The sequence below is a fragment of the Carassius auratus genome, unplaced genomic scaffold (assembly GCF_003368295.1).
Source record: "Carassius auratus strain Wakin unplaced genomic scaffold, ASM336829v1 scaf_tig00014120, whole genome shotgun sequence".
NCBI lineage: Eukaryota > Metazoa > Chordata > Actinopteri > Cypriniformes > Cyprinidae > Carassius > Carassius auratus.
In genome coordinates, this window is record NW_020524473.1 from 1 (window position 1) to 12,500 (window position 12,500).

At 42.6% G+C, this 12,500-nt stretch overlaps 1 protein-coding gene across 2 annotated transcripts in view; it reads left to right on the plus strand.

Moving 5' to 3' along the window:
* Window positions 1–3,635: 3,635 nt before the first annotated feature.
* LOC113074234 (ly6/PLAUR domain-containing protein 1-like) overlaps window positions 3,636–12,500 on the plus strand; it is a 12,422-nt gene continuing 3,557 nt past the window's right edge. For both annotated transcript variants that reach the window (XM_026246994.1, XM_026246993.1), the window contains exons 1-2: window positions 3,636–4,412; window positions 5,914–6,054. In XM_026246994.1, coding sequence (XP_026102779.1) covers window positions 4,370–4,412; window positions 5,914–6,054 — 184 coding nt within the window. In that variant the 5' untranslated portion in view covers window positions 3,636–4,369. The remainder of the gene's footprint in view (window positions 4,413–5,913; window positions 6,055–12,500) is intronic.

Consider the following 12,500-nt stretch of genomic DNA (forward strand, 5'->3'; position numbering starts at 1 on the left):
AGAGGTGTGCGATACCGCTAGATTTGGTATCGATCCGATACCAAGTAAATACAGGGCCAGTATCGCCGATTACCGATACCAATACCGATACTTTTTAATAATTAAGGTGGATGCGTCTTCAACCTAAATCTAAATGAATTTCATGACTTTTAATTTGTTTTTGGGATTTGCATTTTGGGTTATTAATCAGTACTACAAAAGCTTTTGTTCAGAAACCAACTTTTGGTTACTTCTGATTTATTTAAATAAACAAAGTTACAAAATGATTACTTCACAAATATAAAAAAATGTAAAAACAAATTGTCTTTTCAAGTAAGCATGCTAATAAAAAAATGTTTCTCCTCTTTTAGTGCACTTCTTTTCAGGATTTTTTTCTTAAAGTCACGTTTTACTTCACAATGTAAAACAAATTCTCCTTATACAAAATTCCTGAAGCCGACATCTTCCACTATGGAAAGAGGCTGCAGGTCCTTCACAATCATTTCTGATAGGCGCGCTTGTAATATCCACTGCTCTTGGAGAATCAGCTATGATAAAATAATAAAAATAATTAAGTCTGGTGCACATCTAGGTGAAGTTTAAATATAGAAACTAGTATCACTGTCACAGCTAACACAAATAAGGGTAGATCGGCCTGAAAATACAGCCATACAAACGCTCCTCTTTCTCTCCGCCTCTGACTGACTGCTGTTAGAAATGCGCGGCTGAGCGGGTGCGCGCGCCTGACTGCTGGTGGTAGCGCTAGTGGTGAATCACGTGACTGTACAACACAGGAGAGGGAGAGGAGAGCAGTGTCGAGCACGAGCAGCACTCTTAAGAGCTTGCTCTGCTCTGTGACAGCAGCAGCATTTTGACAAACACGGCCAGGTCGCAAAACGAGAGAAACTGAAACTTAAGTATCGATATTTTCCCGTTGGTATCGATCAATACCGATACCAACGTTGGTATAGATATTATCGATATTAGTATCGATCTGCCCACCTCTACAGAATATTACTGCAGTGGTTTGGCTCCGATCGTGTGAAAAACCTAGGACTAGTTTGCAAAAGTATGTTTTTAACATATTTGTGAATAATTAATGAATGATTTGATTGACAGCAATGGTTCTTGAGGCAAAGTTGGGCATTCTGAGGAGGTCTATCAAATGATATGCATATTGTGTGGATATGTGAAACATCACGTGATTGCAGAGCCAAAAAAGTCATTAGCGCCAACTAGTGGCCAATTTCTTTCAAAAATTCTTACCTTTAGGGCCATTAGTTTCGTTCCGATCTACCTCTGTTAACCTTGTCTAATAATTGCTTAAAATTCATTGGCCATGTTTTTTGAGATACACGAATGTCCTCATATACTCGTGCACCTTCAGACAAATACACTGCATACCAATTCTCAAGTTGATCGGACCAAGGGTTGCCTAGTTATAGCCATTTGTGTTTTTTCTGTCTTATTGCGCCCCAAGTGGCAGAGGTGTGCAATTTTTTTGACAAAAGATTGAGTTTATGCATATGTGTACTGAGTTTGGTGAACTCTCATTCCGTTCAAGAGTTATATCTAAAATAACATTTGGCTAATGTTAACATAGATGCTTTTTGGCGTACTGTTTCCTGTAAGAATAAAATATCTACTTTTTTTATAGTTATTGATCTAGAGAGTCCACAGAATATTTCTGCAGTGCAGATCGGGTGAAAAATCTAGGACTAGTTTGCAGAGGTGGGTAGTAACGAGTTACATTTACTTCGTTACATTTACTTGAGTAATTTTTCGGGGTAACTAATACTTTTCGGAGTATATTTAAAGATGGGTACTTTATACTCTTACTTGAGTACATTTTTTGGGAAAAATCTGTACTTTTACTTCGTTACTGTGGGCGACGCCCCTCTCGTTACTTTTTCTTAATGCAATAAATGCTTCAGTTTATTCCAAACGCGCCGTCTACTTTTCTCTGGACAATGAGCGATGCCCATTCGCGAATGATTCATTCTTTTGAGTCAACTCTGTTCAAAGGCTTGATCAAACCAATTGGCAAACGAGTGAATTGGTTCATGAATCAGTTTGATTGAGTCGTTCAGTTCCATGCTGCACGCGCTGAGCTCTGAAGCGGTTCACTCAGAGTTGTAACGTTTAACATCAGCAGCGTTGAAAACGGGGCTATGGAACTGCACTGAATTGAAAGCTAATCTGCAAAGGCTATTATTTGCTTGCGATGGAGATCCTTATTAGATGAACGCGTGTGCTGTCTACTGTTTAACAGGTAATAACTTGGGCTACATTCGATTACAGTACACGATACCACTGTGGCATTAGTTTGTTGTACGTGTGTGGCTTATAACAGGTTGAATGCAGCTTCCAAAAGACAAAGAATAGCCGATTAAGATTTTATTAATTTTAATACAATCACACCAGTGCGAGTACGTTCAGCAAGTCATATCATCAGCTGCTAAATTCAGATCTGTGATCACTTGCTGGCGCTGAGCCAGAGACAGACGCTTTTTTATAGCGCTGCGCATTAACCAATCACACACGGTTCTGTTCCGATGAGTCATCGCTGAAATGCCGGTGCTTCCTTCACTCGCTCACTTACTGAATACCTCTTTCTGCCGAATTCTCTCGTCAGAAACAACAAAGTGCAGATATGTGTACGAAACTATAATTAAGATATTGATTTCACAGTGTTAACAGTTTCAGTGATTTTAATGGTAGTTTCTGAGAGTGAATGAAATCTAGACTGTCAGTGAAAATTATGTTTAATAATGTAAATGTTATTTGCTCTCTTTCTGAACAATGAAAGATTAGTAGCAATATTTATATCACATTAACTTTCAATGTTAAATTCACATTTAAAATAAAGTCAGTCGTATTAAAAATAGTTTATGGCATGACACCTATATTTGTTACTTAAATAAACAGACAGGGTTTTATAATAAATTACATAAATTGGATTAAAGGCTGATGAAATATATACATTTATACACACACACATACATTACATAAAATTTTTGTCTATATATCTATATAAAAAAAGGCTCCGTATATATGACCCAAAGTAACTAGTAACTAACTACTTGAGTAGATTTTTTATCCGATACTCTTTTACTCTTACTCAAGTAACTATTCGAGACTAGTACTTTTACTTTTACTTGAGTAAATATTTCTAGAATTACTTTTACTTTTACTTGAGTAAAGTTTTGGGTACTCTACCCACCTCTGCTAGTTTGCGAAAATTGAGCATTGCGTTTGTTCAGTCAGGCCACGTTAGTCACGTTTGCATCAGCTGACAGTCAGCTGTTCCTGACGTGTACCAATCCAGTCTCGACACCTATCACCTGCGGTCTATTTAAATTCCCATTCTTCAGTGTCTCTTCCATCACATCACTGCTTGCAATTAACTCCCTCCTCCAACACCAACTCCACCAACTGAACCAATAATCTGATCTAACTTTGTTCTTCCTTTACAGTCTCTTCATTGGAAGCAGTCTCTCACATTTTGTTTACAACTCACGTAATTATGAATTGTAATTATATATATATGCTTATAATGGTTCTGTTCTGTACCCCAGGGGGGGTTTGTCTTGCTGCTCTCCCCGCTCTGTCCAAGCATGGCTGCATGGACAGACCATAACCATACCGCCAACACTAACTGTATGCTATTATAATTGTCATAAATATACATGACATGAAGCGGTCCTGATTGAAGTAGGTTTCAGATATAACTAAATTTTTGCAAGTGCGCCGTAGAGCAAAAATAGGTGGTGTGCACTGTTGTTCGGGCTAACCCAAGGATTGCAACAATGTGATGTTTTTGAGTCTACAGTTAACGGTTTAGACTGATTCTCAGTTTAGACTGATGTTGTGCTCGCTGTGTGAAGACGTTTGACCAAACTGTTGAGACATGTGTCCTAGTAACTACAAACTGTTAGGTTGAATCTCAAAGTGTGTCTGTTTGTGGACATAAATATGTTTTTAGATTTGTGGAGTAAAGTTATAGTTTTGTTGGACAGGACGTCGAGAGGCATGTTGATACTCGTGCTATTATAAATTCAATAGGAATTCTGGAATTCTTGTTTATTATTCAGTTAAACCCATTTGAAGTGAAGTCTTTTAATTTGCATTCACAGTATTGCTATTATGACAGATCTTCAATTAAAACATGGACAATACAATATCCGTCTCTCGCGCGCCTCTTCAGTGGTGACATCACCAGTCAGAGTTGGATCTGGAGCTGTTGAAGAGCTGTTGTTATTTCTGGTGTGAAGCCGCGAGGAGTGTGTGTGTGTGTGAGAGAGAGAGAGAGAGTCTCTCCCTGTGCACGCGTCACGAGCGGCGGAGCTCGCGGGATGGACGCGTCGGCGCGGCGCTGAGCGGCTCCGGGATGTGGCGGTGTGCGACGCTTCTGATCATCGCGCTGACGGCGGGTGAGTGCATGCAATCACACATTAACACCGACGCTTACAGCCTGACGCCCGCTCGAGGCGCTGAACGCTGGAAACAGCTTCACTGAAGATTAGAGAAATGACTGAATCAAGAAGAATGAATGGCCTGAGACTCTAATGAGCTTTAGTCTAATGCCGATTCACACGCTGAAAGAAATCAACAGTTAACGTCTCGTTTGAATTAGTGCAGTTCAATTATTAGGGTTGAGTTATTTCAAGGGTTGAGAAGAAAACACTGAGGCTATTAACGATGCTTAATTGCGCCTTCATTTCTCAAAATAATGACTTGTTTTTGTTTAGTTTGTAATATTTTAAATTAGCACGACACATGGAATTGAAGACTGATAAAGTTAAATATACATTTTTCTGCTTCAGTCAGCTAATGCGTGATTCACATTCTTTTTATTTTCTATTTAAACAACTATATTAATGCGAAGCGTTCAGTACTCTAAACTCATTCAAAAGAGATGATTAAACACTCGCCAGTCTGGCTCATTTTTAACCTTTTTAATAAAGAAATATATTAACATAATAATACACACACACACACACACACACACACACACACACACACACACACACACACACACACACACACACACATATATATATATATATATATATATATATATATATATATATATATATATATATTCTATACAATTCTAATTTACTTTGGAGTTAGATTAGATTCAAACTGTTATGCGTTAAAGATAATCCTGTCCTGACAAAAACAAACAAAATAAATAAATGAATAAATAATAATAATAATAATAATAATAATACATTTTAAAGTATATATTATTCTAATTAGCAAAAATTAAGGCGGTAAAACGAATGTACTAATGTGATGAATAATAACTTAATTTCAATAATGTTATTTTTCCTGTGAAATAAATCAGAATGAGATTTTAGTTTTTATTCTTTTCATCATGCAGAATTGTGGGAAATTATTTAAAATTGTGTTTATTGAGAGTAGAAATAATAATAACTAATGGTTTTAGAAGCTATTTTATGCATATTTGGTTTAAACCGCAGCTCTGGAAGCGTTGCATTCAATTTCAGAGGAACTCTACTACGAGTTATTCAGCTCATCATGGATTTGTTTGAAGCATTAAATGAATTCTGATTACAAATTACAAACTTACCCATAAAATATGAATGAAGTTTAACTGTTATTTCTATTCATTATTTAACCAACAAATGAACAGAGTTGCCCTACACTGTCTGCCTGCGTCACTGAACTGAATTCACTGGATAAAAACTAAATAAAAATTACATTGTGAAGATTAACGGTGACACAACATGTGTGCAGACATCACAGATGATGATGATGATAAAGATGATGCATGTCTGTGTGTGTTTGAATTTCTTGTGATGATGATTATGAAGATGGTACATTTTTGTTTTTGTGCAGAGATGATGATGATAATACTGATAATGATAATGTGTGTTTTGTGTGTGTGTGTGTTTGCTCGAGCAGGCACGAGCGTGGCGCTGCAGATCCAGTGCTATCAGTGTGAAGATGTTCGGCAGGATGACTGCTCCTCACCAGAGTTCATTGTTAACTGCACCGTTAACGTGCAGGACATGTGTCAGAAGGAAGTGCTGGTCATGGAGGATGGTAAGGACACCGCATCACTTCCTGTGCTGCTTGTTTCTATGGTGAAAGCTAGTCTTGTTAGCTGACCAATGATGATGATGACGGTTTCTGTATGTGTGGTGAACGCTGCTGTTCTTGTAGAAAATCACTTAGTTATATCAGTGTAATAATTAATGATTAGAAGAAGACTTCAGTAAAATAGAGATAAATGAGAGGCTGACGAGGGTTCGTCACAGTAACAGAAGAGCGCCCGGCTCTGACAGGCTGTTCTTCAGCTGAGCTCGTGATTGGAGACACTGTCATGCGCCGTGTCTCTCCATCCACTGTCAGCTGATCTTTAGAGTAGTCTGTATATTTATGCAGTACTTAAGCACTGCCAGCATGAGTTTCAGAAGAAAGAGCAGAACCCTCATGATGTAACGGCATGTCAAGGCAGTCAATTCCCACAAATTAAGCTTTATTAACAAAGCAATATTCATGAAAGAAATTAGCTGATTTCAGATAGACAGGGGAGTGTCTGTAGACACAGTGTGTGTGAAACAGATGGAGCACCACCTCCTCACTGCTCCTTTACTGCTCCTCCATCTGCTCCTCACTGCTCCTTTACTGCTCCTCACTGCACCTTCATCTGCTCCTCACTGCTCCTTCTTCTGCTTCTCACTGCTCCTTCATCTGCTCTGTCATCTGCTCCTCACTGCTCCTTCACTGCTCCTCACTGCTCCTTCATCTCCTCCTCACTGCTCCTTTACTGCTCCTCACTGCTCCTTCATCTCCTACTCACTGCTCCTTCATCTGCTACTCACTGCGCTTTCATCTGATCCTTACTGCTCCTTCATCTGCTCTATCATCTGCTCCTCACTGCTCCTTTACTGTTCCTCACTGCACCTTCATCTGCTCCTCACTGCTCCTTTACTGCTCCTCACTGCACCTTCATCTGCTCCTCACTGCTCCTTCTTCTGCTTCTCACTGCTCCTTCATCTCCTCCTCACTGCTCCTTTACTGCTCCTCACTGCTCCTTCATCTCCTACTCACTGCTCCTTCATCTGCTCTGTCATCTGCTCCTCACTGCTCCTTCACTGCTCCTCACTGCTCCTTCATCTCCTCCTCACTGCTCCTTTACTGCTCCTCACTGCTCCTTCATCTCCTACTCACTGCTCCTTCATCTGCTACTCACTGCGCTTTCATCTGATCCTTACTGCTCTATCATCTGCTCCTCACTGCTCCTTTACTGCTCCTCGCTGCACCTTCATCTGCTCCTCACTGCTCCTTTACTGCTCCTCACTGCACCTTCATCTGCACCTCACTGCTCCTTTACTGCTCCTCACTGCACCTTCATCTGCTCCTCACTGCTCCTTTACTGCTCCTCACTGCACCTTCATTTGCTCCTCACTGCTCCTTTACTGCTTCTCACTGCACCTTCATTTGCTCCTCACTGCTCCTTTACTGCTCCTCACTGCACCTTCATCTGCTCCTCACTGCTCCTTTACTGCTCCTCGCTGCGCCTTCATCTGCTCCTTTACTGCTACTCACTGCTCCTTCATCTGCTCCATTATCTGCTCCTCACTGCTCCTTTACTGCTCCTCACTGCACCTTCATCTGCTCCTCACTGCTCCTTCATCTGCTCCATCATCTGCTCCTCACTGCTCCTTTACTGCTTGTAACGAACATAACATTCGTAATCATCGGAAGAAGGAGGCGGGAACCGGCGCACAATCAAAACATTTTAATATTCAAAATAAATACAAAACAGCGCACCAGCCCCTCACGGACGACTGGTGCGCACAAAATAAAAAGCAAACATAAAATAATGTCCCAGGCCTGGTCCTCTCTCGTCCTTCACTATAGTCGCTCCAGTTTTATATCCTTCCATTTCCTACGTGGCACTCGATACCGGCGGTGGGGTGCAGGTGCAGCTCATCTTCAATCACTACACCTGGCATCACTCTCGTTCCCACGCCTCTCGGCCCCGCCCCACTCGCCACACTGCTCCTCACTGTGCCTTCATCTGCTTCTCAATGCTCCTCCATATGCTCCTCACTGCTCCTTCATCTGCTCCTCACTGCTTCTCACTGGTCCTCCATCTGCTCCTCACTGCTTCTCCATCTGCTCCTCACTGCTTCTCCATCTGTTCCTTTACTGCTCCTCCATCTGCTCCTTTACTGCTCCTTCATCTGCTCCTCACTGCTCCTTCATCTGCTCCTCACTGCTTCTCCATCTGCTCCTCACTGCTTCTCCATCTGCTCCTCACTGCTCCTTCATCTGCTCCTCACTGCTCCTCCATCTGCTCCTTTACTGCTCCTCCATCTGCTCCTCACTGCGCCTTCATCTGCTCCTCACTGCTCCTTCATCTGCTCCTTTACTGCTCCTCCATCTGCTCCTCACTGCTCCTCCATCTGCTCCTCCATCTGCTCCTCACTGCGCCTTCATCTGCTCCTCACTGCTTCTCACTGCTCCTTCATCTGCTCCTCACTGCTCCTCCATCTGCTCTTTTACTGCTCCTCCATCTGCTCCTCACTGCTCCTTCATCTCCTACTCACAGCTCCTTCATCTGCTCCTTTACTGCTCCTCACTGCTTCTCCATCTGCTTCTCCATCTGCTCCTCACTGCTCCTTCATCTGCTCCTCCATCTGCTCCTTTACTGCTCCTCCATCTGCTCCTCACTGCTTCTCCATCTGCTCCTCACTGCTCCTTCATCTGCTCCTCACTGCTCCTCCATCTGCTCCTTTACTGCTCCTCCATTTGCTCCTCACTGCGCCTTCATCTGCTCCTCACTGCTCCTCCATCTGCTCTTTTACTGCTCCTCCATCTGCTCCTCACTGCTCCTTCATCTGCTCCTCACTGCTCCTCCATCTGCTCCTTTACTGCTCCTCCATCTGCTCCTCACTGCGCCTTCATCTGCTCCTCACTGCTCCTTCATCTGCTCCTTCATCTGCTCCTTTACTGCTCCTCCATCTGCTCCTCACTGCTCCTTTACTGCTCCTCCATCTGCTCCTCACTGCGCCTTCATCTGCTCCTCACTGCTTCTCACTGCTCCTTCATCTGCTCCTCACTGCTCCTCCATCTGCTCTTTTACTGCTCCTCCATCTGCTCCTCACTGCACCTTCATCTGCTCCTCACTGCTCCTTCATCTCCTACTCACAGCTCCTTCATCTGCTCCTTTACTGCTCCTCACTGCTTCTCCATCTGCTCCTCACTGCTTCTCCATCTGCTCCTCACTGCTCCTTCATCTGCTCCTCCATCTGCTCCTTTACTGCTCCTCCATCTGCTCCTCACTGCTTCTCCATCTGCTCCTCACTGCTTCTCCATCTGCTCCTCACTGCTTCTCCATCTGCTCCTCACTGCTCCTTCATCTGCTCCTCACTGCTCCTCCATCTGCTCCTTTACTGCTCCTCCATTTGCTCCTCACTGCGCCTTCATCTGCTCCTCACTGCTCCTCCATCTGCTCTTTTACTGCTCCTCTATCTGCTCCTCGCTGCTCCTCCATCTGCTCTTTTACTGCTCCTCCATCTGCTCCTCACTGCGCCTTCATCTGCTCCTCACTGTGCCTTCATCTGCTCCTCACTGTGCCTTCATCTGCTCCTCACTGCTCCTTCATCTCCTACTCACAGCTCCTTCATCTGCTCCTTTACTGCTCCTCCATCTCCTACTCACAGCTCCTTCATCTGCTCTTCACTGCTCCTCCACCTGTTCCTCACTGCTCCTTCATCTGCTCCATCATCTGCTCCTTACTGCTCCTTCATTTTCTCCTCTCTGCTCCATCATCTAAATTAAGAGTGTCAGTGGTCCACTTGAGAGATAGGTGGCGGTAATGCACTAATAAGTCTGCAATCTGCAGTAAAGCAAGAAGAAGGAGCAGTGATGAGCAGATGATGGAGCAGAGATTTGAGAGATAGGTGGCAGTCAATGAATGTTCATCACAAGCTGCAAGGTTTAATTTAGTTTTGTGTATTTTTTTTATATTATTATTTGTTTATTATGTGTTTTGTCATGATTCCCATTAACTTACATTATAAGACTATTAACTAGTTAAAAATCTCAATTTGTGTTCTACCGAAGACTAGGGCTGCACGATGTGTCGTTTAAGCATCGATATCGCGATGTACGAATCCACGATAGTCACATCGCAGGATGTGGAATGTAGGCTGTTGTAGTTGATCCGTTATTCATTAACTGTACAGTCCAGCTGCTCCCCGGCCCTTGTCCAATGTGATTCGTGGATTAATTGCTCAGTTTAACCATCATAGAGTGAAAGTTTATCATTGACAGGACTGAAAACCACATGCAAGTTTAACAGGGCAGAGAGAGAGGGAGCGCTAGAGAGACAGAGAGAGAGAGAGCGCGCAAGAGAGACTGAGAGTGAGAGCGCGCGAGACAGACAGAGAGAAAGAGCGTGCGCGAGAGAGACAGAGAGAGAGAGAGCTGAATGAATGAATGAACTCAAAGAGAAAAGAGAAAGCTCAGAGGGCTTTCTATGCCATAAAACGATCAATCAAAATAGACATCCCAATCCAAATTTGGCTCAAACTTTTCAAATCAATAATTGAACCAATTGTTTTATATGGCAGTGAAGTGTGGGGTCCTTCTATAAAATTTGATTTTTTAAATTGGGAAAAACATCCGATTGAAACACTACAATTAGATTTCTGTAAAAGAATACTCAAAGTCCAAAGAAAAACACCAAACAACGGATGCAGGGCAGAATTAGGCCAATACCCTCTCCTCCTAAACATCCAAAAACGAGCCATCAAATTCTGGAAACACCTGAAAACAAGCGACCCCAACACGTACCATTATAAAGCCCTCAAACAGCAAGAGCTGAGCGTAACGAGGAGTCCCCTGTGCCAGCTGGTGCTGAGACTGACTGAGCTCTCTCCTGCAGAGATCAGCTCGCCTCAGCACACACACACACTCACACACATTATCAACACAGAACGAGACAAGTACATCACCCATTGGACAAACACCACTCAAAACCAACACAAACTGGAATGTTATTCGACACTAAATCGAGAGTACAGTGTTGCGAGCTACCTGAGCACATGAGTGAATGATGTGAAGCTCAGGAAAACCCTGACGATGTACAGACTCAGCGAGCACAGCCTGGCCATCGAGACAGACCTGGCTCTCCCGGGAGGACAGACTCTGCTCGCACTGCATTCTGGGAGTGCCGGAGACCGAGCTGCACTTCCTCACAGAATGCCCCAAATACCAACACATCAGAGACCAATATTACCCCAAAATGAATAAGATATTTCCCCAATTTAACACCTGTAATCCAACCCAAAAACTTAGATTCATCCTTGGCGAAGAAGCCAAATGCTCCAATTTAGCAGCAAGATTTGTAGCATCTCTCCACATCCTGAGGGAAGAGCAGAGAAGCAAACACCCAATCACACACACACACACTCACACACACTCACAGCCTGACACACCCAATCACACACACACACACACACACACACACACTCACAGCCTAACACCCCATCAGACCTACACACATGTATATAATGTTCAATTCCAAGTTCAGTGTTAGTTTATTTTAGTTTTTGTGTGTTTTATGTACATGATTTTGGCATTATAATCCTTTTTTTACTTTATTTATTAATCTTATATTATTATGTTTTATTTTATTTTAACTATTATTATAATTTTGGTGTACTTAATGTTCAAAATCAATTTCTATGTTGTTTTTTGATGCTTTGGCAATACAAAATGTATTTTTTTGTCATGCCAATAAAGCTTTCTGAATTGAATTGAGAGCGTGCGCGAGACAGACAGAGAGAAAGAGCGTGCACGAGAGAGACAGAGAGAGAGAGAGCGCGCGCGCGCGACAGACAGAGAGAAAGAGCGTGCACGAGAGAGACAGAGAGAGAGAGAGCGCGCGCGCGCGACAGACAGAGAGAAAGAGCGTGCGCGAGAGAGACAGAGGCCGGTGACACACTGGCTGCGCGGCGTGAGCGTCGCGTGTCTGAAGCGTCCCAGAAGCCTGGTGGCTGCCTCGCGTTTTCTGTGTCTTTACACACCAGAACTGTGCCTGACGCGGCGCTGGGCTGTCGCGCTGCTGCTAGAGAGAGAGCGCACGCGAGAGAGACAGCGAGAGAGTACATTAGAAGTACCATCAATGTTTATAGAAATGTATATGGATTTATTTTGCATGTAATTTTTTTTTCCTTTTTTTTCTCCTATGAATATATATATATATGTATTTTTGTTTTGTTTGTTTCTATTCTGATATATACAATGCTTTGGCAATATGTACCTTTGTATGTCATGCCAATAAAGCAATATGAATTGAATTGAGAGAGAGAGAGACGTTTTCAAACAACACGAGCTCTGTCTTGCTCTCTCTCCCTAGCGCATATTAATCAATTGATTAATCAATGGTGTCGATGTTTAAATCATTTAAATTGAGAATGTAAGTGTGCTCACCCCATTTGTTTGTAAGAAAAAATATCGCAATATATATC